The following is a 26,562-nucleotide window of genomic DNA, read 5'->3' as shown; positions in this document are numbered from 1 at the left end:
TGTTTAATACCAAATCGTCACAATTGAGCCCGACCCAACATTAGCTTTTGACAAATATATCGGTAATGACATCAGCATTTATAAATGTCAATAAAAGAACATTTAAAAAGTAAAGAAGAGACAGGAGAAACACCCTTCAGCCATGTTATGAGTGCAGCTTCTTCCCACAACCCCACAAATACAACAACTGAGTGAAAACGTCACACAGGGTGTAAACGTGTAATCCACCAGCTGTTGTGACACTAAAACAAGATTATTTTAAATGTTACTGTGTTTATCATAAGGAATCAGAAAAGCTGCACATAGCATATGTTAGTGAAATCTGTTATTGTTTCGTGTTGCAGAAAGAAAAAGAAATATTGTCCAATATATCAGATCTTTAAATCACCAAACACCAGTATCAGTTGTAAAACTGTATAGCGGTCAGGCTCTATTATCACCACAACTTTATTTGTGCCAAAGACAATGTCACGTTGCAGGCTTTGGAATCTTATTGGTAATTTCAATTAATCAATCAAATGGTAGAGTTTTTTAAAATTTGATATTTTTTTAGTTTGACTTGCCATTGCAGTAAAATATAAAAGTGACGCCAAGACAGTTACTATGTGCACAAAATTTCTCCCACATTTTTACACTCCAGCTCTTCAAAGGTTCCATTTGCAAAAAAATCTGGCACTGCGTGTCAAAATAATTAATTACTTCATCCTTTCAAAGCAGCAAACACTTTAAAATAAGGTGTAGAATTTAAAAATGAATGTTATCTAATTTCAGGGCTGCACACTGTGTGTTTGTGTGTGTGTGTTTCCACACTTACATATCTCCTACTTTATTCTGCATTGTCGCGGGTTCTTTGTGAATCTCTGAAGCTGCCCTGATAACTAGGCACCCCCACTGCCTCCCTCCCCTAGATAGCAGATTATGGCGGCCCTCCCACTAATAAAACTGGGTTCTTGCATCACCATCTTTTACAAAGCTTCGTTAGTGCCTCCCTCCCTTCTCCCTTTTAACTAGATATACTTTCAGGATAGCGAGTGCAATGCTGCAGATATAAAACTTCTGCAGGTGCTTCTTCTGTGGGAATACAAATCAGCCTGGAAATAATGGTAAAATAAACCAAAGCTTAGAGGTTATAAAAGGCCCATATTAACTTGATATGCTAACAGTTGGGATGTGCGTCAGAAATTTAACACCCCCATAATGTTTTCCTAGAAGAGCTGCCTTTCACTTTTATTTTCCCATTTGTCTTCGATGGGGCTTTATGCTGTCTCTGGTGGCATGTATACAGTTAAAGGAGCCGCCGAGTTCATCTCGCTCGCAAAGGGATTGGAGGAGTGCAAATGTGGTATCTCGTATGTTTGATGTCACACAACAAAGAGCGTTCAGCCTGGAAGCAGCGTGCTGCGAAACAGCAACAGCAGCACACTTACAAACTTAGAATGCCATGTCAGCTTTCGGCACTGCTGACTTTCCCTCCTCCTCTCTCGTTCTCTCTCATGCCACTCAAAAACTTCCAGGCAGCGAAAATGAGACGGAGAGATGCGGGAGATGATATCTGTCAGAAGACGAGATTCAGAAAGAAAAGGGGAAGAGAGCGACTTATAGTCTGTCCTTCCCGTGTCAGCCTCAGCAGGCCTAGTCGCGTCTTGCTTACGTGTCCTCCAATCACCCCTCTAAACAAGTGCCAAAGCTTGATTACAATCTCCAAAGTGGCAGAAACACTCAAGACAATAATTATGTCTGTTTTCCCCATGGCACTCGAAAAATCACTTGAACGTGTCGGTGGCAACTCACCATCTACTCTGCCTTCATTGTTGGTTCAAGAACGAAAAGCCCAACTGGGACCAACAATCAGGACACAATTGTGTTGTCTATGCAGTCATTTACATAATTACCATAATCCTTGAAGGTTTTTATTATTGATTACTATATCAGTTCTCCTTCTCTTTAGCGCAGTTACCTTTCCTCTGCATTGGCGTTGAAAACAATTACACATGGTTATATAAGAGCTCTAACAGTCATACTATGTAGGGTTAGATATATTGGCTTGCCATTTTATCTAGCAGACACTGGCCTTTTATTAAATATCAGATATCAGCCCGTCAGTGTCCTCTATCACAAAAATGATGGATGTTATTCCCCAGCCACTGCTGCAGTATAAAGAAAGTGTGCACAGCCTGCAATGCGGGTGTATTTTCACTGGCATTCTGTATTAGTTGGACTCGGCTAAATCTCCACTTAAATGCACATATGGTGGGTCGCCTTTCGACAATGTATGCCGATGGTCTGACACGTGTTTTCAAAACTGAGGTCGCGCAAAACTTAAGGAAACTAGAGCACATGAGTTAGTTCTGGTATGACAACCTCGCACATTTCAAAAAGCTGCTCACATTGTCCTTACTGAAAGCGGTGTTCGGTATAATTAATTGCTCCCATGCAATCACTAGAGCGTTAATTCAACTTAATTTATTCCACTAGCACAGAATCACAACAGCAGTCATCTTAAGGCTCTTTTTAATTGAAGGTAAAGCGTCGACAATATTTTAAATACAAGTGGAAGGACTGTCCTCCTCAAACCAGGAGGTTGCCTGAGAGCTGAAGGCTCTACCTACCATTCTCCTTTCCCAAACCCTTGTCACTACAGGTAAGAGTAGCCTGCCTTCTCATAGCAAAGAGTCCTGCTGGTATGCTATGAGGCATTCAAGGGGTAACTGGGTTATAACTCAGGACTTCACATGTGAAGTGAAGGATTTTAAATTTGGGGCTTGCTTTTGAACCAGAAGCGGACCTTCACCAAACTCAGGACACATGTCACTTTAAACTAGGGATGGGTATCGTTTAGGTTTTATCTGATACCGGTGCCAAACCGGTACTTTTGAAACGGTGCCGGTGCTTAAACGGTGCTCAAACCGGTGCTTAAAGAATGGAGAACACAAAATTGGTCCAAAAACCTCTCATGTTCAGCTGTTTTTTTTGTAAAAAGATAACAATGTTAGCCTTTTCTGCAGCTATAGGGCATATATGGTATCACTCTTGGCTGGAAGCAGTGCTTAAACAATGGAAAAAACAAAAACTTTGTCCAAAAACCTCTCATGTTTAACTGTTTCCCACTTTTTATTTGGTCATTTTAGCCTTTTTGGCCAGGGTGAAGGGAGTATCTGCCATCAAACAAGAAGACAGCCGCATGTAGCTATGATGATGTTTGCTAGTTCACCTTACATGCATTAATGTAATAACGTGGTTAGCCTACTCAACGTAAATTATACACGAACAACATTAAGCTACTCACGCAGAGAAGAACGGCTGCTGCTGCATCATCATCCTCATCATTTCTGCTACACTGGCAGGGCTAGGGGCCAGGACTCTCCTCTTCAGCTTTTTGGGGGATGTTGCTAACTCTTCGTCCGATAACAGGCACCACACCTGCAGTAGATGCGCTCGGTGTGAGGTCTCGCAGCAAGCTATCAAATACGGCGCATTTTTCGGCTTTTAAAAAAAACGCTATGCGTCGCCAGGTGTTTCATCGGATTTCAGGTGTTACCTCCTTTCCACAGTATCACCTTAAAGCACTTGTTGCAGGCTGCTGAGTTTGCATCTTTTGCTGTGAAGTACAGCAAGACTTTTGACCGCTTCGCCTTGGGCATTTTTAACCTGTAGCTCTGCTCTAAAAGAACGTACGTACCTGGACCCGCCTACTATCCCCGGAAACGTAAAATGATTGGCTAGAATTCAAAGTGTATCACATCTCAGGAAAAAAAAGCACCGAAATAAAGCACCGAAATGTGCGCTGCTTTTTGGTCTGGTTACTACCGTTTATATCAGAACCGGTGCCATCATGGCACCGGATACCGGTACCCATCCCTACTTTAAACTGTATATTTAAAGTGGACTGTTACAGTAATTTCTCACATTTTTATTCTTGTACTGTACTGCAGTAGCACTGCATGTTTCCAAGTTCAAAATAAACTATATTTATCTTATTGCAGCACCTTTTCCCATTAAGGCAGCTTTTTTCTGATTGGTTGTTGCTCGCAAACAGAAAATGTCAATTGCAGCTAGGTTTAAGGCTCAAGCTATCTATGTACCATACACAATGGAAGTGATTCATAGTTACACAGCTATAGGAAAAAGATTTATATTTGGCTAATTCAAGCGACTGCAAGCAAAATAACTGCTGGTGACGCAAAGTGGGCGGGACTCACATTAAACTTAATGGCAAACGACTGAAGAAACTACCACTTAGTGTCTTCACTTTCCTCAACCCCAACCGGGCGTGGTAGATGGTCGTCCCTCCCTGACCCTGGTTCTGCCGGAGGTCTCTTCCTGTTAAAAAGGGTTTTTTCCTTCCCACTGTTGCCAAGTGTTTGCTAATAGTAAAAGTTCAATGTAAAAGCTGTGCTTAACCACTAAAACAAACATGTTTCAAAAGGTGCAACTTTTACTTTGAAGCCAAAGGTTCTACATTTCTGTAGTTTCATTGCCACTCTGTGATTAGCCTCCACACAATGTACGGATAACTCCAGTTGGTCTATTAAAAACCAAAGCACCCTGTTTGCCAACAATTTTACTCAGCAACAGCAATCAACTTACCCCAACCACTCACCAACCAGTCACAGAATACACATTGTTCCCTACTGACAGCAACCACTTGCAACAAAGTAGGGAATACTCAGGGCTTAGGTCTCTATGCCTGTGAGACTGGGGCATTAAATGACCAAACTGAAGATAGAGCAGAAAAAAGTGGATATTCAGAGCAGGCTGAAGCATAAGGAATTACTTCCATGTATGCTGACCTCATTATTATTCACTATTGTACCAGTATACATATGACATTTTTTTTTGTAATTATACTAAACATATTTGCCCAAACCATTAATAACACCCATGGACAAAAAAGCATGTGGGCTAAATTGTCCATATACTCCTGGATACAGTGTCTGATTGCTAATAAAAGATACAAATTATCAGATTTGACAAACACATGACAGTAAGTCCAAGGCAGCTAATACTTTAAAACACTGCCATGTTGAGATTAGCGCAGCTCAGGGTAATTAATAACACAAGCTTAGGAGAGCTTAAATTCTATTACCAGAGTCAGGCACTAAAAAAATAAATAAAAGCTGTAATGGTGTGCGTTTGAGCCAAAATACAGGTCACCGCTCATTTTTTCGCCCTCACACATTACCAGGTTTTGTTTACAGAGGAAGGTGCTACATTTACCTGTTCCTTCCATTCTGAACAACACTCGCCTTTGGTTAGCCCTAAAAGCACACAAGCCTTCAGTGGAGACGCACACACCTGCACACACAAGCATATGCTCTCACAAACAGGATGTTCCGTGCACAAGCACGCCTGAGGTATGTGCACACATGCTAATACTCAGCACAGGTCACACACACACATACACAAAGACACACACACACGCACAGCTGATGCCATTCGGGAGCAGCGGCCTTGAGATGCAGCGCTCTAATTAAGTAAATAAGAGAATCGAAGGGGCAGATGGTGGGAGAAGAAGAAAAGGCAAATAGCCACACTTCCTCCTCTTTCAGTCTGTGTAGCCCACAGGGCTGCAACTGTTTCCTTTCCTCTCACCTAAGTCTTTTCTCCCCCTTTCTTCTGCTTGCTTGCCTTTTCCTGGTAATTCTCTAGAAGAACGCACATCACGCTTGCTGTCTTGTTGTTGAGAGCTTCTTTTTCGTCTTTTATTCTTACTATTGCTGTTTCTCTCCCTCTCTGGAGTCTTTGTTTCCATGTGTATGTGTGTCTGTGTGTGCTTACTGTATACCCATGTTACATGTAGCGCAGGTAGATATCTCGGCTCAGAAAGTAAGTGTTGCTTAGCCTGACAGTGCCTGTCTCTAGGTGTGTGCGTATTCTCTGTCTGGCACTTTCACTACAACAACTCTGCCTCACTGTCTTATCTTCACTTCAAAGAAAAAATGTTTTTGCATCAATTCTCTACTTGCTAGCTCTGTCAAACCGTGACATTTAGTCTGAGAGAAGTAGCTGTGACAGAAATCACTTGCTTACTCTGGGAAGCTTGATGGCCAGTGAAATGACTAAAATGAGTCAACTGCATTCACTTTTGCTACTAAAGTTTGAGTCCCTGGCATTTTCATGAAATCACAGCCAACGTTTGATACTTATGTTTTGCATGTTTGTAGGATTTGCTCTTCTAGTTAAGCAATGTATGAACATTCTCCAACCTGCCATTGTCAGTCCAAAACCAGTGATTGCATTATATCTTGAGGTGTGCTTTGCACTTGTGTTTGTTGTGAAAATCAATACAAAATTACCAATTTGGGATATTATGATATATTATATTACAATATTTAGATCAAAGATGACCTGAAAACTCTTTAAAAAAAGGTGGTGATAAATTCTAAGAAGGTATAACATGTAGCCATCGGTTGTCTTCATGCATGCTCAATTATCCGGGTAAGTAAATCCCAAAAGTGGAAATGTTACGTCCAGATGAACAGAATCAACCTTTTGGGATTGATTGGTGGTTTTGGAATAGAGCTAGCAACTTGCTACTTGCTCCTTTAGCAATGGGTTATTGGATAGCTCTACACCTCGGAAAGGTGCCACGTCTCACTACATGCGTTACTCATAGCTATACTCATAGCTCTGATGCCATATCCATAATGATTATCTCTAATATTGCTTTTCCAGCAGTATATCAATGGCTGTGTTCAACTCTCTTTAAATGCTCCAAGAAAACAAGACAGACTTGTTCAATTCCATTCAATTCAACTGAAGAGAGAGGCAGCCATATGCTGTGACCATTTGGGGGGGTGCCCCACCCTACTATACAGCAGCAGCCTTTTCCTGTTTATGAAAGAAAAGGAAGAAACAAGTTGTGCATACTTTCTTACATGACATTTTTCTTCTCTGCAAATATTATATTTGCCAGGTATTTCATGACAAACAACACTGAGCAGCATAATCAGCTGCTTCGTCCGTGAGTCCCTGAGCAGCAGTTGAACTCCACCATTACTTACCCCCAACTGATCGTGGCAGATGGCCACCACTCCCTGAGCCTGGTTCTGCTGGAGGTTTCTTCCTATTAAAAGGGAGTTTTTCCTTCCCACGGTCACCAAAGCGCTTGCTCATAGGTCATACGATTGTTGAGGTTTTTCTCTGCGTTCTTTGTATTATTGTAGGGTGTTTGCTGTACAATCCAAAGCACCTTGAGACAGCTGTTGTTGTGAGTTGGCACTATATAAATAAAACTGAATTTAACTGAGTCATGGAACATACCTAGCGGTAAACTATTGATGCCAATTAAAGTCCTAGAGGGCACAAATGAAGTATGTTCAACTGTGGGCCAAGAGCCTCTCTGGAGAAGTAGCTGAATGATATCCAGGACCACCGAAGCATCAACCTGGCCAGCAAGCCAGACAATATGGAAAACAAGAAACCAGAAGTAGAAGACAATAGATGGATGGTAAATCCTAACCAAAACGCATGAAGATAATGTGACCAGCACTGAAAGCTTAAAGATAATCACTAATCAATATGTTAATAAAATAGTCCTGGGAAGATAACAAATAACTGTCTTTCTGCATTAAATAGGCTCATAACTTTTTTTCCTATATTTAAAGGATATTAAATATTAAAAGTGTTTCCTGACTGGAAAAACTCTAAAATCTCTCTATAATCCGGCACAAAATGCTATGACGGACCACAATGAGTTTTTATAAGTGAACCTGTTTGTATGCCCCACTGCCCCCCGGTTGAAACATGATTTCAAGGGAGTGAAAGCCTTTTGAGAATTCCATTTTCAGGCGGAACAGAGGCTCACAGAGGGCAGCAGCATGACAGTATGAAGTGCTGTCTGAAACGCCGGACGATGAAACCACGTGCGTTTCGACTCCATCTGCCCTCATATTTATCTCTGCTTTTCTAAATGTCTCACTGTCAGTCTTTCATTCACTCTTTGTGCCGACTTCTCTCAGGATTTTCTCACAGTCCTTATCTGCAGGAAGACACATGAATGCATGCAGCTAGAATGGAATTTAATGGACTCACAATGAACCTCGGATATAGAGACATTTCAAGTGTCTGAATAACAGTTTTATTCAAATAAAGCTGCTCTGATCAATATTTTAATGTATTTTCTCTTTCTTTTATAACTTGGCACTGCTGTGAATTATGCTGCAGATCTTAATGTTTCAAAGTACTATTTGAATAACATAGACAAGGCAATATGTAAGACAAGACAAGCAACTGTAGTGTTTACCTTAGTCTCAAGGTGTTATGGGAGTTGAGAATTTGTTCTGTTTAATCAGAAAACGGAATAGTTTGCTGGAAAACAGTTTCACAATCATAATGCTGCTTTTTTCCCTGCTCCCCCAAGTATTAGAAAAGGCATAAAAAGTAGTCTAATGGGACAAGGTACACAACTTTGTACTTTATGAAAAACAACAATGTAGGCTGAAACACTTTAGATCAGATATGTCTGTGTAGGTTCTCAGTCATCCAGGTCAGTTTGAAGTCTCTGATATGAAGACAGTAAGACTTCTAGGTTCCTGAATATGTTTCACCTCTAATACCAAAGGTACTTCCTCTAGTGGGGTTGTCATTTTGAGGTTCTGAGAGTTTTTCAACATCATGCGAATTGTTGGGGTTACACGAGCCAAGGTTTGAATCCTTTGTGAGACATTGCCCCACCCTGTCACTACATGAGTTATGAAGGATCACGTGGCCAAAAGTGTGAGTGGGGGTTGAATTCCCCTGGAAGGGATCTCAAGACCACAGTAAAGGTGGTGAACGGATGGTGTCATAGACCACCACCTCTGTTCAATGATAGCTGTTCCAGATGAATATACTACAGATGGCCTCCTTCATTCTTTGCTCAAATCAGATCAGTTTTACACAGTGGTTTTATTTCAGTTTCAACCAAGTCACCATGGAATCACTGGGCTGATATTAACGTCCGGTAATAGCTTTTTGCTTATTAATTGGTATAAGCATTTATAGTAACTGATGTATGAAAATTTCAAAAGTAAATAAGAGATGGAAGAGCGTTGACGATGTATCGTCCCACTAGAAAGTCTTCTGCAGTTTCTGCAGTTGTGTTTGCCACAAACACAACAAAAGATATTGGCCAATATATCAGAATATCAGATTTTTAAATCAACAAATATTGGTACCAGTATGGGTCTTTAAAAATCCCTTATCAGTCAGACTCTCCAGGCATATCCTGGCAAGTTAGTGTTGATTTCAGCATATAACCATTCAATCTTTACCACATGGTCCCCAACCACATGTAGCTGTCAAAGAGGATTGTGCATAATTAGCTCAAATGACTCACAAAGGAAGCTAAAACTACGCATGCATTATCGTCAGCTTTAGAATATTACGCTTTGATTTTGGCTATTCTTTATCTTGTCTTATGAGTCAATCAACTTAATGAAGAAGCAAAACTAATTCACTGAAGTAATCCTTTAAAAATGAGGCTTTAAGGCCTCTGCGTCACTGAGTGTTAAACACAGTCAAGCAACGATCATTTATACATGTTCTTTGATCAAATTTAGCCGATTTGGTGAGGTTTATTCTTGGAAATTTCTGTTACAGTGTAGTTGAGCCAAGTATAAGATACAAAAACACAGGCTTCTTTTGTTAGAAGGAATGCTTCATAGTATTATGTCTATATTTCCAAAAAACTCTTCTGTCATTCTGGTGCACGTTTTTAAAAAATATCCAGCCCTTCTTCATTTCTAAGTCACCAGAAGTTCAACAATATCAGAAAAGATACAACAAACAGTGCTGGCAGATATTTGTTTTCAGTTTTCTTCTAGGGCTGAAGTTTTTGTAGATTTGTAGATCCATTTGGAGACATGTTTTTCAAATTTTACTATTCACAAAACAGGGTAAAAATATAAACACATAGATAAAGCTTTTGCCATCTTTTGCTTTTCCTTAGATACACATGTGACCCCATTAGCATCATCCATGGGTACAGAACAAAACAGTGACACATCCCACTGATCGTGACACACTTCACAATTACACACACGCGCGCGCGCATGCATACACAGTAAGATCCTGTGTGGCCCTGGCTGATTAATTGGGGCGTTCAGCGGCGGTGATAGCTGTGCTCCTCAGAGACAGCACACTGCCTCTCTCACTCCACCTTAACCTCTGCTGGACACACACACACACACACATATACATACTGTAACCACACAAACACACATGATTCATCTCCCTTGTCGGCCGAAATTAGACCACCTCTCTTGCTTTCTCCCTCTGTTAACCCATCTTGCAAATGACCCTCCATCAGCTCACGTTCACCTTGCCGAGAGCGATGGCGTTCTTGCCGCAGAGCAACTGGTTAAAAGTTGCGACGCGGGGGAGCGCCCAGGTGTGCGCCTCTGTGTGTGTTTCTGCCTCTCAGCTGCAGACAAATTAATGAACCGGTGCACAAAACCGTAGAAATGCACAAACAGATTCTTATAAATGCACTCATTCCAGCGCTCCCTCATCTCTCTTACTGCTGAAGGTGACTCGCCTCCACACACACACACACACACACACACACACACATATAAACACACACACATCCACGGCTTCTCCTCCACGAGTTTTATGTACCTTTAAACCCCGCCAAAGGAGCGGCCATATTTCTACTGGACTGCAAGGTGACTTCAGAGGAAAAAAAATGTGGGGAGGGTGGGGGTAATGAGCATAAAAAGAACAAGTGGCAACAGAGAGAGAGTCTCCACCTCTGGTCAGGGTATTGTTTCACGACAACCGACCCACAGTGCCTCCTCCATTGTCTCCCCATCATCCTCTCATGCTCCCTCCTTATCTGTCCTTAGAGAATTTCCATCTCTTTTACCTACACTTTGTCTTGCTTTGTCTCGCTTTGCTCTCAAACACACACACACCTCCACCTTTTCTCTCTCCCTCTCTATTCCCACCCTCCCCAGTCAGCTGTCATGCCTGCCACTTTCTCGTGCCCACTCATTTATTACAGGTCAGCATCGCGGGTGGGGCCATTTAGAAAGGACAGTGTGCCCCATCTGAGCACGCAACCTCTAACTCGTACAAAACGCTGTACATAAACACCCGTAAACACACGTGGAGAACTAACGGGTGCACAACCATGCATGCTTGCAAATCACAGTTGGCAAACATCAACAGCACAAAATCTCAGCATGGATACTTAGTGACTACAAACAATTCCTAGCAGAAATTGGTCATGAAATAAATTCAAACTGAAATTAACTCAACTTTTTTTTATTTAAATCTTCATAACTTGAACGTGGAAAATAGGCAATTCTGAGGGAATTCTATCAATTATTCTACTTTCAGTGGCCTGAAATAGCAAATCAGAACCACTTTAGGAGGCAAATTCATATCAAAGCTTACCCCACAGAAACTACACACCTACCAACAAAAAGTACACAAAATGGCTCAGTCGGACTAGGTAAGAAATGTTAGAAATCTTGGTGGTTGCCCAGTGATTGCTGATTTGTGGCGACCAGCTCATTGGCCAGAGGTTGACCATGCAACAGCCTCACCCTCTGGTTGATCACTTGGAATCACGAGATGATTGCACACCTGGTGGGAGGTAACCTATTTCCAAATAGTCATGGTCCGACTCATTCATTGGATTGGACTGGATTGGCAAAAGGTCTCCGATAGATTGGCAAAGATTTGCAAATAACTGATGTCTAATTTCTAAAAGTAGACTAACACGCTGAAATCACCCTGAGCTAGTGTGTACCAGTAAACACAACTCATCCGCAACGCATCTCTTTACAATAGGGGACTCAACTCAACTGGTTGTATGCCTATGTAAAAGTTAGGTTGCAGAGCGCGTCTGTCATTTTGCAGTTAAATTGCAGGAGGATCTATAAGGTTCAGCCTGGAGTCCGTAGTTAATGTGAATTTCAGCATATGTAGACAGCAAAAAATTGCAGTTTTCATTGATTTATCAGCGCAAATCTAAATTTTTACAAATTACATTCAATTGCAGACTGATTCTGATTGACTGCAAGTGGTTCACCCTTTTCACTAGTGTAGCTGTAACATTATTTCTAAAATCTTCAATACTTCAATTCTTACATTTTTATTTGCATAAATATGTTCAGACTAACGACAACAGTTTTGTGCCGTACTACTAGTAACTAGAGGGTTTACTCCGAAGGCACACTTATTACCCTCAACAACCGCTGTCTTAACTACGTAGCAGATAAGAAGGGGCCAACAACCAGTTTTCAGCAATGAGAATGCTAGCAAGTTAGCGGTGCAAAGTTTTTGAGGATTATTTGGTGTTTATTTGTACAAAATTATCATTGACACCATACAAGAATACAGTGCATGTTGCCAAAAGCTCAACAAGTTATAATGCAGCTAGTCCGTCATTTATGCTCAAACGTTGATCCTTCATGATACAACGACAACCAAGACGTGTCCAATCAACCCCAAATAATATCTCACATTTTTTGACATTTTTTGACATTTTTAAACAGTTTTATTGTACTGTGCTAAAACAAAAAGACGCATATTGTGGAAAATTGTTGGCAAACACAAAGGAAATTTTTTTTTTGCTCACCCTCACCATAAACTCACACATTTAGACCGTATCCTAAATTCATCTCTAAAATCAGGTCTTAACTCTAAAACCTTTCTGTAAAAAATTTGAGCTAGCCAAAACACTCCACCAATCTCAAAATTTCATCACTCGGATGGACAAACTGTTTTTTGAGTTTTTTTGTTGTTAATTTTTGTTTAAAAAATGATGCACCACAATAAAGACCCAGAAAAACTGCTGTAGGGACTGGCACTTGTAAAGACTTTACAAACCCTGCGTTCATTTCAAATGTACAGTGAAGTGCACACACACCGCAGCTGCCTGCTTCCATAATTCTGCCCTTAACAAAAGAACACAGCTTGTTTCCGTGGTTTGAACACATTTTTAATTCTGCAGAATTAGCAGAACACAAGACGAAGTCGCGGAGAGCAGCGCTCGTGTAGATCTAAGTTTGCGTCCTTTAAATAGCAGAGCAACATCTTACCGATATTAAATTTTAATCCTTGTAAATGATGCCTTTCTCTGCCACGCTGACAACTGGGAAAAAAACAATAATCTCTTGTTTTCTTTTCTCTTTTAATTGTGGGCAAATATTCAGAAAGCAACCGAGGCAGAGAGAGATACAGACAGACTCTGGCAGGAACAGCCTGATAGACACAAAGTCGCACATGCCTAAGCATAAAGAGTATCAATCGCACACACACACTCATGCGCACACATGGCCTAATACACACTCTCATAGTGCCAGACAGATTAAGGCCTGATTAAGGCGGGTGTCGCATAAAAGTCTTGGAACAGTAAATATCCTTAATTTGTAGTGTAATTAAACAGATTAGCTGCCGTGAATATCTTACTAGGGATTAGCTCACACACAATACACCAGGCGGGGTTGATTACACACAAACACATGCACACAGACACACAACACTGTGTGAACTAATGATAAACATCCAAAATAGCTAAGTTTTCAACTAGACTGAAATAAAAATATGACACAGAGTTAATGTGCGTATAAATGTGTGTGTGTGTGTGCAGTCACACACAAAAGGGGGGGCACAATGAAGGTAATGACAAAAATCTACAGGTCGTGCTTGAATTGTCAGGTCGACACATGCACAGATGAGGGATTAGAGACCAGTGATCATTTCTCTTCTTACAGACTTTCATTAAAACTGAAGCCTTTGTCAAGGTTACGGTGGCGGGGGGGGGGGGGGGGGGGGGGGTGTCTATTGTGATTCTAATGCCCTCTATTGTGCTGCGCTGAGAGACAGAACAGAAAGCAAAGGGAAGCAAGTGAAAGAAGGCAAAGGAACTAAAAAGAAAAAGCTCAGACAAACTCGTTTGTGAAAGACGGAGTCGATGGCACTTGATCCTGCTTCACCAAAGAAGTGCTGCCAATCAAAGGAAGCTGAACACTGTCCCACTTCCTGTGTTGGCCCCGTGCCTGAGCACAGCGCTGCAAATATAAATTCAACACTTGTATACACAAGCCCAAATACACAAATAGATACATATGCACACATACGTATTTGTGCAGCTCACGCACTGATTCCATATAAGCTTTAACTCAGAACCACAGGCCTTCCCAAAACCTAAACCTCATGACAGAAAACACTCTAATATAATCCATAAAGCTTCTGGACTTTGTGCTAATCACCATTGTGAATGTAATGCTTGTGCTATAGCGACAAAGAGAGAATTTTTACCTGCAGGTACCATGTTTCAGGAACAACTCTGCTTATGCGGTTCACTATTATATTTTTTGGGTTCCCTGTCAGTTCAATATGATCTTAGCAATGCCTTTCCCATTCAAGAAAAAATAAAACAAGACTTACCGCTAACTTAAACATCAAGATGAGATGGAAAATGTTCAGCAATTATTTCCTAAAAAGCAGCAACCTCTTGGCCTGAAAGCTGCAGTTCCTTGAATGGCCATTAGAGGGTAGGGAGTCTAAAACATAAAAAGCATGGATGTCGCTCTCACATTGAAAAATGAAGCCATTACATCTATCTGAAGGCTACCAGATGTCAATAGCTGTGGTTGCAACATGTGACTTAACTTATTTGCTTAAGTTACTATTTTGGACAAATGACACGTAGCGACTAGTCTCGCGAATATCTAGCAACCACCTTTCATGAAGGAAAAATGAGTGCTTCCTGACCACCGTGGTTCCAAAAAACAGATGATGGCAGTTGTTAAACTTCTAGTGTTAAACTTCTAGTCACATAGCTCTACAGATCAGGAAAACATATACTCCTCAACCGACTGGCAAAAACCTGGTTGTTTTGGTCACTAGTTGACTGCCATGGTTGCCTATTTTTCATGTCTATCTGCAAATGTGCGCTAACTACTAGCTGAGCAGCAGTAGAACTTGAAAAGTATGATGTAAACTGGAAATTAAAAAGGCTTACCTTCAAAGTAAAAAAAAAAAAAAAAACTACCAACAATGGTAGTCTGCTAGCAGGTTTTCATCCAGAAAGTACAACTAACTAATTTGGGGAAGGACATTGTTTTCCAAAGGAAACAGTGGCTGGATCACATCCATTATGGTGGAAACCTCTTGGGCAATGTGCACATGATGTCACATGAGAAACCTCAATAGAAGTCTAGGCAAAAATAATTTTCTATCTTGACCACCCTAAACACTTTGCTGCTGAGTTTATGGTCATAGTTACTGGTTTTGGTCACACTGATTAAAAAAAAAAGCCACTGAGCCTGCAGTTTCAATCAGACCTATCCCCACTCGTCACAGCTGTTTGTTTTTTTTTTCAACCAAGCTAGCGATGCTGGAGTCGAGGCTTCAAAACTGGACCAGTCGGTGACATCACAGTAACTAGGTTCATCTTTTATACTGTGTATGTAAGTAAGGCAATCACCATAGAATACTTGCATGTTAAAAGGCCCTAATGAAACAAGACAAAACAAAATTTTTCATAGCCTAAAACAAAACAAATGGTCTCTACAGCTAATTTCCTCCTTCATAAGCTAGTCAAGCTCACTGTTTTAACAAATTATGCATTTAAATATTATAAGTGCCTAAAATGATCATTATTAGATGTGTAGCTACTTTAGCTAGCAGGTCGATGTTGACAAAGGAACAGTGTTGCCAACTTAGCGAGCTTGTTACTATAGTTAACGAGTTTTCAGACCCCCTTAGCGACTTTTTTTCTAAAAAGCAACTAGCAACAACTCTAGCGACTTTTTCTGGTGTTATTGGAGACTCATTTATGACGACCTATTGACGTGAAAGCGCGTATCGCTCTTACTCGCAACAAGCAGCGGGTGCTGCCATGGGCACCTCGCTTGTGCCAAAGCGCTCACGGGTGGAGGATAGTCCTCCCCCAGTTGCTATCAGGGCAGGAGATGTTCACATCTATGCATCCAAACTGTAACGCAGCGCATGAGCAAAGCCGCTCCTCCCACACCTACTGTAACGCAGTCAGTTCTTCTTTTACTATTATGTTGTTTTGTGGATCACAAGGTTTAAAACTACTTATAAACACACACACACAAAGTAACTCCACCGGAGTGCCTATTTTTGGTCACTTTTGCCGGTCCAAGCCCAAAAAAAGGAATAGGGTTGGAACTGTGACATTAAAAAAAAAATTGCTAAAAGAAATTTAATTTTTAGTTCTAAATAAACTCTACATGCAGGACGTTTTTAACTCACTTTATGTCTCTTCCACGATGTTATTTTTCTCTCCTACAATGTAGGTTACAATTACATTAGCATGACCAATTATGCAAATTAGGCAATGATGTCATTTAGTGACTTCTAGCAACTTTTAGGACAGCGAATAGCGATTTTCCTTACTGAGGAGTTGGCAACACTGCAAAGGAAGCTCTAGCCAATAGCTGTCTGCTAGGGTTCACCTAAACATTACATGCCATAGCTAGTGATCACGTTTGCTAGCATTAGCTGATAAGTTATCACAGTTTGGTCACTTCTGGCTCCAGAAACTAAACCGGTGGGTCAGGTCACAATGGCTAGATCTGCAATTTAATCAGCTAGATGCTAAAGAAGTCATTTTGCTTACTGGTTGTGTAAGCATAGTGGCTAACTGTGTTAGAAGCTAGCTGTATTAGCTAAACAGTCTTTAAAAAAATCTTTAATATTAAGTTTTTAAAGCTAACCCTAACCGAGACTAAGATGAGCAATTACTGAAATACTTGACACAAAATTAAACCCATTTAAACCCTTGCGAGTCTCCGATTGCACACAGAGAGACGCATACACACATGTAAGTGACAGTTTGAGTGGTGTGTGAAGGAGCTGCCGACAGCATGTTGTCCATGAAACAAATTGGGTGTCGTAATTAAAGCTGGAAAAAAAATGAGCTGTTTTCCATTCTCCCTGTGTGCTCGATGACAGCCCTGCGTGCGCACACACACACGACTAATGAAAAACAGAAGGAGGAGAGAGAGTGTGTGTGTGATTTTTGAGAAAGAAGCAGAGTAAGAAAGAGTGAGGAAAGGCGAGGAAATAAAAAAGAAGCTGTTAATAAAATGTGGAAAGAAAAGCAGAAGCGAAGGGAAGTGAAAGAGACACACAATGAGCGATGCTAATGAATGAGAGCAGGATGGAGACAAGGTGTGCGCAAGGGGAGAAGAGGAAACGAAGGGATTTGGAAACGGAGGAAAAGGAAAGGAGATGACAAATGTGCCGGACAGAAAGTGGAAGAGAGGTAATGAAATAAAGGACAAAGTAAAGGAGGTTGTGTGAGCCAATCCACACTGCTCGGCGAGATCAGTGTGTATTTGCGATGCTCGATAGTGTGTGTGTATTCGGGTTTTGTGTATGTGTGTGTGTAGGAAGCCCCTCAGACGCAGGATGGAGGCATTTGTCTCTGAGTGGAATTACAAGTGGCGGGTTGAACAAACCCTCCAGTGGTCTAGAAGAAACAGAAGAGAAAAGGAAAAAAAGATTCCTCTGTCTTTCCTGTCTTTTCTTTTCTTGGGCCATGCTTCACTCAGTGTGTGTGTATGTGTGTTTGTATATGAGAAAGGGAAAGAAAGAAATCAGAACCACCCAACTCTAAAACTACATTCAGTGAGAAAATACAGCTGCCTTCCGCTTTAAAACACACAGCTCACAATGTCACAGAATCAAAATGCATGCAAAAACTTAAAGAGTGCGTGGACGCGCTGATGTTTACAGTAAATCCTTCTGTGTTTTCGGGCGAGACTTAAGTCTTCCCAAAAAGGCGGGGGGGGGGGGGGGGGGGACGACGACATCTGTGCCAGGCTTCGATTGGCCAATCTAACTCACACTAGGAGTTGGCACCGGATGGCTCGGCGCAACCAAAGCCAGCCCTGCTCATCATTAGGAAGCACAAGCACGGGGGGTGGTGATGGAGGGAGGGGGTTCAAAAGTCTGTCCTGCCAAACACACAAACACGGCGCCAGAGACGAAGAAGCTTCGGGATGATTACAGAGGCCAATAAAGCCGCTATTTTGCACCCGAGTCTTGGATGTTTTCCCTCCCATGCTGTGCAGTTGTGATTCTGCATGTAAATATTTGGGCGGGACGCAAACTCGAGAAACAGAGGCCCCTCTGTACAGCTGGCGGGCGAACAAAATGCCAAGCAAACAGGCTCGTGACGTTGCCGGATCGCTCTTGAATGCATGGGAAAGAAATGTAGGAGTCAAAAAGAGATGACTTTTTTTTCCTTTGAAAAAGAGCAAGAGAGAGGACAGCGTCATCTTTGTTCAGCCCGTGCAGATAATAATCTGAGCGCTGATTCAGCCGGCGAGTACCATGAGAGGTAGCGCGCTGCTGTCTCAGGCCTTGGAAAAGCGTTCCATCACCCCCATGTATCACATAGTCATTTGTAAGGCTTCCCTTACGGCCCGCTGAGACTGTCCGGTTATGACAGAGGAAGCAAATAACAGCCCACACCTCAATGTCACCCTCGCTGAACTGCGATTATTATTCTTCTGTACAAACTGTCGTGCGTTATTCCGTCTCTTTCAGCAGAAGACACTGACAAATGCACAGAAACTGTACAGATCTCCATCAGCTCGCACCGGCATATATGACAAACATCCAGCTGAAGGCTGGCACGGGTCGAGCCTGGCAGATATCAAGTTATGATAGCCGTGTTGACTAATTTAGAGCAAGATTGAATTCCTTCACCCCCCTCATCTCTCATGCTGTCAAATAAAGGCCTCGCGGTCTAGACTGATCCTATCAAAAAAAAGCTTAATTAGCTTGTAATAAATTCTCATTTCCGTCAGTCTTCTACAAAGCCTCGGCCAGCTCCGTGTGTGCCAGCTGACAAACGCCCAGTAATTTGATACTGGCATTCAGCGGGTTCCCTTCCCGCTGCCCCTTTCTCCCCCTCCGCCATTTCACAGGAGATCTTTAAATGTCACCCAAACACACACACGTGTGAGTGCAGCATTTGTCAGGCACTCTCAAGAGCTGGAGGGATTAAAATGTTTGAGCCAGTTGTTTCAGGAAGCAGAGGTAAACAAAAAAACCCAAAAAGAAAGCGGTAGATGAGGATGGTGAGACTACCGGTGTGTGCTTCTTTTATTGAGGTAACCCTCAATAACCATTAAAAGAAGAAGCTGCTTGTGGCTAGGCAGAGATTTACATCAGATGCCCTTCCTGACTCAACCTCAAAGGGGATTTGTGTCTCTGTTTGGAATTGAACCAAGAAGTGAATATGTTAGCCACAACACTAAGGAGTCATCACTTGCTAATATATTTGGTAACCATATTTTTTTCTTAAACGCGGCACGGAAAACTTGATTTCCACCCATTAAATACCTGTAGACGTCATCGATTACTGCAAGGTCCCAGGCGCTTACAGCCTGTTAAGTTCTGGGAATCATCTGAAACAAACCCTCACTATCCTGATCCTGATTACCCAGCATTTTGACCGACACGTTAACATCTCAACTGCCAGCTTTTCAATCATAGCAAAACTTTATTTCCTGTCAATTTCCTGGCATACAAATTCCTGCAAACAATCATTAACCTGCACCTCCGCAGCAATGTGCAGTCCCGTTTGCTGACTCAAACACCACTTTTCATGCAGCGAAATCAAAAGTTGCAAGCCAAAAATTCTCCCCGTCGAGCTCTGCCAAAACAACGTGTTCAAGAGAAAGCCGTCATCTGTGATGTGACATTTTCATGGCACATCTTCTCAAGACACTTAAGAGAGTAACTCAGCCGCCCCCATCCTTCAAACAAGTGCAAATCTGACTGAACACACATGACTAACCCTCTTCACAACTACAAGGACAGAGTGTGACTGTTTATTCATGACCTCAGAAAGACAAGTTTGATACAACCCCCCCCACCCCCACCCCATTAAAAAACCTTTTACAGTGCTTTTTAATGGACATCAGTGGGATGTACAGCTGCACCACAATGATGGTCCCTGCACTTGGACCAGGTCAGATATCCCAGGTGTGGCACATTCTCTGGGTTTCCAAGTCCTTGAGTGGAAGTCGATTTATTGAAGACGCACTCTGGTTTTTTGATGGAAGACTTGCTGAATTTGAAAATTCCCACAATTCTCAAAGGTTTTTTTCCCCTTCTTTTTTATTTCCAGGTGGAAATTAAGTAAATTAAGGAATTAATTTATGTATTGCTTCATAGTGTAGTGGTTAGTACGTTTGCCTAACATGTGAAATGTCAGTTGGAGACACTGATTGCCAAATCACATATGCAGATCCAACCGCTCTGATGACCCCTTTGAAATAAAGGAGCAGCTGAAGGAAGCTTTAATCAATTAGTTTAGTTAATTAGTTCACTATTTCACCAATATATAATTTATGAGGCTGAGCTGAATATTATATTCATGCTTCAGACTGGCTCTGTTAGTCAAACTGATGGCTGAATTAACCAATCGGTAGATGATCTGGTTTTTGCATATTATTCAAATTGCTTTCATACAACACGCCTCATTCACGTCATTCTTTTCTACGTGCGATAAATTCGATGAACGCATCAAGAGCAACTCCGGTTTGAGTATACTACCCACGGTAGCTTTTGCATGCACACTGGAGCAGCCGGCGACCGAGCCACCAACCTCACTCTCATGACCTGCTCAGTTCCAGCTTTAGCCTCCTTAACCCTTTTCAAGCTACCAGGACCAGGCTGTATATGTGTTTAAAACCCCAAACTGCATGATGTTCAAACAAGACGGTCAGTATAAGAAGCTCTGACTAAATTAGGTGCAGGTTCAACAGCATCAGTGTGTTTTTTGTGCTTTAATCACACACAGTCCTGGTTATGGGGACAAAAAGGTACAAATCCTCCTAAGCATCTCTATTAACAGGCTTGCTCCTTCCGACCTCACACCCATGGAGCTGTAATTGGCTGATTTTGGGGGATGTTCTCTCAGGTGGAAATTTCATGCATTGTCACGCATGCCAGTTTACTTCTTTAGTCTCAAATCACCAGGAACATTAGGGCTGAGAGAAGTCAGCCAAGGCTTTCTTTTTCTTTTCGCCTTCCATGAGTTTAAAATGAGAAAGCTGATCGGGCCCGTTTCCACGTGGTCATCGCTGATCTCTGAATGACTTTTGTGGGTTTCACGTTTGTCTAATTGAAAATGAAAAAGCTCTCTGGCTGTGTGAAAACATCCACGCTTGGCACAGATGAGGCGCCCACATAGTTCACAGCGTGTGCACTCCTGTAGACCGGCTGACTGGAAGGACCGCTTCAGACATTTGTCTCGCAGCAGGAGACAGATTCAATCACCATTTTATAAGTGAACATCTTTCGCCTTGACTTACTTCACCCTCGCACGGCTTCACGTGGGATTGATATATGATGTGTGCTGTCATTTTTTATACCTCCAATAAAGAGGGAGAGAACGAGAGAGATGGGGGTGGGACGGTGGGGTAGTTATAGGAAAGAGTGGAAAGACAGCACACTCAGCACTGCTCAATGCACACAAACACAACATTTTCCCCAAGAGGCATTGCTCAGATTCCTAGGCTACAATTTGCATCACAAATATCCTGGAGTGGGAGTGCATGCACGGAGAATAAATAAACCAGGGAGGGTGCCACTTTACTTTCCCATTCATCCCGGGTGTCACCCATCCATCCGCACATCCACCCTCTCCATCGCCTTGCATCCAAAGATCCACACGGGACTCAGGGAGAGAAAGAGAGAGGTGGTGTGTATGTGCAGAGGCCAAAGAAAAACAGAGCTGTCTTTAGAGGCGGGAAGGGGGAAAAGCATCCAGGAATTTAATTTGGAATCCTTGGAAGTTTGGGGCCAAATTCACCTCTGAACATGAATCTGACAACTTTCCTGTTGTGCCGCCCCATAAGTGCGTTTCTGTTTGTTTTTCCTTGGCTCAGCAGTCTGTGCCAAACACTTGATTGTGTCAACTAAGAGCCCAGATTATGGATCACTTACTGAACTCCAAATAACTGGACAGAATTCCAGAAGAGATATCACACCAAATCAAATTTGAATTATCGATGAGTAAGCGTGGGAACAAAAACCCATTGGAGAAAAGAAGAAAGTTGAACTTAATGATTTACTTCAAATAAGAGCGCAATCAAATCATGCATCATAAACAAAACATCCCAGCGGGATTTAAAACCTCGGCAAACACCCTACAGGGGCGCCAAAGGAAGGATCTGTCAGAGCACATAAATAAAAACACCATTAACTTTACTATAAATTGACTGTCGAGTGTCACTGACGCATCCGAAGCCAAAACAGGCACGCTGAAGAAGCATTAAAGTGATTTTCGTCAAGGGACCGACTCCACGGGGGTCGCGATGATGATGATGAAAGCGAGATGTTTTCCCACTGCCTGTATCGCCCTCAGAATATCTGCTACATCTAAATTATTCAAAGACAGTAAGAAATTTAAAAAAAAACTGTGCCACTGGTGCAGCCCGAGTCTTACATATAAATATATTAGTCTTCGAGTCTTCTGGGGAATTAAACTGAAACGATGGCGCATTCATTCATTCTTAGTGTAGGGATCTAAATAATCTAAATAATAATTTTATTTTACGCAGAGGCAGTTGAATGACAGTTTCCTGTAGGTGCGAGAGCGATAATTGAAATCAGCACCAGCGTGCCAGGATGTGAACTTGTGTTAAGTTTTGGACCAGAAAGAGTCAGAAACCCGGCGACCTTCAGTTATCATTTAGTGGAATTATTGCTAATGTCTCTGCGGGGACAGAAAAGGATCGGCTCTGTTGCTCTTTGGATGTCTCAACTCTCACTTCATCGGTGCTTTTCAAGTCAGACCCTGACCGAAAGACGGAGGCGCAGAGACGCGCAGAGACGCGCATCCCCAAAAGCACTCACCTGATTGCGCCGCACAGGATCCGATCACCGCCAAAGTGACGAGGACGCAAGCTGGGAAGAACTTCATCTTGGGGGGCGGGAAGAAAAAAGCCTGGTTCTCTTGTTAACTCCCGTAACTCACATGTCCAATTAAGATATCCTCGTTGATCACACGCGTAAAAAAAATAACCAAAAGAGAGCGAAAGAGAGAGACAAAGAGAGACAGGAAGGAAGAAGAAAAAAAAAATAAAACCCCGTCGGAGTCTTCTTTTGCGCTTCTTGGACACCTGGCACCGTTTCCGTGCGCCGTGGAGAGCTTTTACGCACCGCGTCTCGTTCTGTTTGCGTGTCGGTTCCTACTCCAGTGTTTAGGTCGCTTTCCACCGCGGATACTCTGAGCCATTTACTCTTCACACTGCCATCGCGCCGGTGGATGGGGGGGGGGGGGGGGGGGGGGGGAGGGAGGGAGGGAGGAGGAGGCTGGGGGTGGGGGGGATGCGCGTGTGCGTGTCGTGCGTCTGAACACGCCTCCTTTGGTATGACCGACACATCCTTCGCCCTATTAAGTCCCATCCAAAAGATTTGGAGCGTTTAATACTTTTTTTTTTTTTTTTTTGGAAATCCGCCCACACTACTTATCGCCTCTCCTGATTGGCTATTAAGCTCCAACGCTGCCGTCGATACACCTGTTAGGAGCAGGTTTTGTTTTGGTTTCTGTTTGGCTGCTGTGTCGGCCACTGTCCTCTTCGTTATTGCTGGAAAGACAAATTACTTAATATCTGATCCTGATCCTGATGTAGGAAGTAGTTTGTTTAGGGAGGTATAATGTGACAGACAGACAGAAGACATCAGTGGAACACCCCACAGTGTAGTTTCAGAAACACCACGAAAGTTTCCTGCTTCGGCAGCAGGGTCAGCCTCTGCAAATACCCACCGCTACGAGGCACAGCCTATAAAGTTTGATTGTGCTGGTGTGAAGAAGCCGCAGTGAAGGCAAAAGGCTGGAGCAGTGTACCATTTTCAGGGCCACTCATTTTACAAGCCAGTCTGCCCACAGATATTCTGCACTCTGCTTTTTATTTGTGGACTGACGTAAAAGTATGAAACGAGCTGGCGAATCGACGAGGACAAAAAGATATTGATTTGCGATCCGTGTAAGGCGAAAACTCGACCGCAACTGGAACTATTGGAGAATTAGTGTGAGGACCATCCTTGATACATCCTCACGGTGCCTGAAGGGATGGTTTATTTAGTGTCCTTTGCTGCTCTCTAGGGGAATTCACGGGGAACTGCTCGGTTCTGAGCCTTTTGATCATAAAGCTGCTGAGTAGTGCTGTGCAGTACTGCACATTTTGCCGTCAATATGATACCAAGTATTGCCAACAACGATACCAGTACTTTTAACCTATTTAACCTAATTAGGTTAACATAGTGGAGAGCAGTGTGTCATGATTTATGAGATGAATCGTCATCAGTTTGCAAAACACATTTTAATCACTGTGATTTTCACTTGTCACAGTACTTAACATAGCAAAACCTTTTAGATTTTAATGTCTTTAGAAACTAGTGTGTGTTTGAGGAATATTTTTTCATCCCTTCTCCGAAAATAATAATATTTTAGTTAATGCAATTCACTGGGATTCATACTGAAGTTAGAGAATAAAAAGTATCAAACTTATCATTGTAGCATTGATCTGATGCCAATACAAGCCCTGATATTGATACTATTGATATAATTTCGATCCACAAACCTCTGCTGCTGAGGGACCTGAAGTGAAGGCTCCTCAGTAGCATAAAGGCGGACATCAGGACCCTCACAAAAATCATTAAATGGGTTACTTTGTTTGCTTTTCCATCACAGATGTGTGTGTAATCACTCTCTAAAGTTTTCTGCATTTGAAAAGTAACATAAATATTAAACTGTTTTCATACAAGCTGTAGATTATATTGGGATACACACAAAAAAAGGTACTTTAATGTATCTGTAGGGGGCACAACCAAAAGTGAATGGGAGAGTGAACTCCAAGGCACTGCCTTTGTGCATTTGACAGTGCACAATGGCAGCTATTTGTAGCTTTTTGCTTTGTACATTCCAGAGACCAGTTCTGTACCTCTATAATTGTGCAGCTTTTAAAAAATTAAACCTTTAAAAAAGGTCAAAATTGTGTATATGGGGTTGTCATTGTTCCCCAAGTAATTGTGTGTGACTTTTTCAGCTCCCTTTAGCTGAAGATGTGGCTGCCCAGGGCTCCTGGCGCACCCATTTATCATCGAGACTTATCATTAATTCAATTCAATTTCATTTATATTGTACCAAATTCCAGATTGCAAAGTAAATGCCCTACAACCCTTATAGAGAAAAACCCCCAACAATCATCTATGAGCAAGCATTTGGCAAAAGTAGGAAATAAAAACTCCCAAAACTCAGACTGGCTGGGGGTGAGGGCAATGAGACAGGGCAAAAATACACAGTATACAGTTTATAACCCGCCACTCACCATTCATCAGGTTGTTGAGCTTCCCAGTGTGGTAGCATCACTCAGTCTTCTTTGGTATTTAATGATTTTTTGTTTACATGCCAACCTTACCTGTAGAATCCTTCCTGGTCCATCAGCCTGGCTAGCTTCTGGTCATACCTACAAGCGCCACTCTCACCGCACTCAAGAATACTTACCTGACCCTATGGAAAGCAATGGATATTCACCTGCATTGGAGATTCTGAAAATCAGAATCAACTTACCTGAATGTGAAACTGACAGAATTGGAGAAAAAAAAATAGTACAAAGAAACTTTGACAACTGGACCAAATCCTTTCTTGAGTGTAACTTGAGTTTGATTCTCAGTTATATTGTGAATACTTACCAGTTGTTGTTCATTAAAATTATTACATTTCTTCAATCTGTGTCCTGCAATTAAGTCCTATGCGCAAATCACAGCAGGGTACAGATTCATTTAATACAAATATTTTAATATGTAGTTGTACACATGGACAATAGGCTGGAACATCTGAACCTAAAGATGCAACTTCACCAGGTAACCTGACACGTAGTCTTTAGACTGTTTGAGGAAACCTGAGAACCCGGAGAAAATCCACCAAGCGTGACGTGAACAAAAGATGCCACAAGTTCAAACCCAAGAACTTTTTACTATGAAGTGACAGCACTAACCTCTTCATCACAGTGACACTAAATATATGACAGATACAGAGTGAAGTACGTATCCATCCATTTTCATAACCATTCACCCAGTTCAGGGTCATGAGGGAGCCGAAGTCTGTCCCAGCTGTTGTTGCATAGATACACCTTGGATGGGCCATCAGTCTATCACAGGGCCTAAAGGTTTTCTGTTTAAAAAAATGAACATTGAAACAATAAAATGATCAAATCTAAGCGTGGAGTTAATATTCTGCATTTTTTCTTTTTCTGCTGTCCCTTAAAATCTAGAAGAAAAGGTGCCTTGTTGGGTCACACGTCTTAATCTTGTTCAAGCAAATGTGGAGACACATTAAACTTGTAGTCTTCCTAATGATCAGGATGGGACGACTCTTTCCTCTGGTGATTTTGTTTCTAGTTTCAAATCTACTCCAATACAGCATAATGAAATGGTCCAATATTCATCAACTTAACACATAAATATCAAATACATATAAATAATATGTTGGATGGTTAATGTTTATCTATCAGTCCGCTGTTTACCTCGGCCTAAATATACAGATGTGGACAGTATCTGGAT

At 42.0% G+C, this 26,562-nt stretch overlaps 1 protein-coding gene across 3 annotated transcripts in view; it reads right to left on the bottom strand.

Annotated features, from left to right (window-relative positions):
• LOC146491525 (receptor tyrosine-protein kinase erbB-4-like) overlaps positions 1 to 23,262 on the bottom strand; it is a 361,361-nt gene extending 338,099 nt beyond the window's left edge. For all 3 annotated transcript variants that reach the window (XM_085152628.1, XM_085152630.1, XM_085152629.1), the window contains exon 1: positions 22,852 to 23,262. In XM_085152628.1, coding sequence (XP_085008754.1) covers positions 22,852 to 22,918 — 67 coding nt within the window. In that variant the 5' untranslated portion in view covers positions 22,919 to 23,262. The remainder of the gene's footprint in view (positions 1 to 22,851) is intronic.
• Positions 23,263 to 26,562: the final 3,300 nt, after the last annotated feature.

Source organism: Neolamprologus multifasciatus, chromosome 23 (genome assembly GCF_963576455.1).
Source record: "Neolamprologus multifasciatus chromosome 23, fNeoMul1.2, whole genome shotgun sequence".
In the NCBI taxonomy this organism is placed as follows: domain Eukaryota; kingdom Metazoa; phylum Chordata; class Actinopteri; order Cichliformes; family Cichlidae; genus Neolamprologus; species Neolamprologus multifasciatus.
Note: the sequence above shows the minus strand (reverse complement) of the source record. Positions and strands in the feature narration are given on the sequence as shown.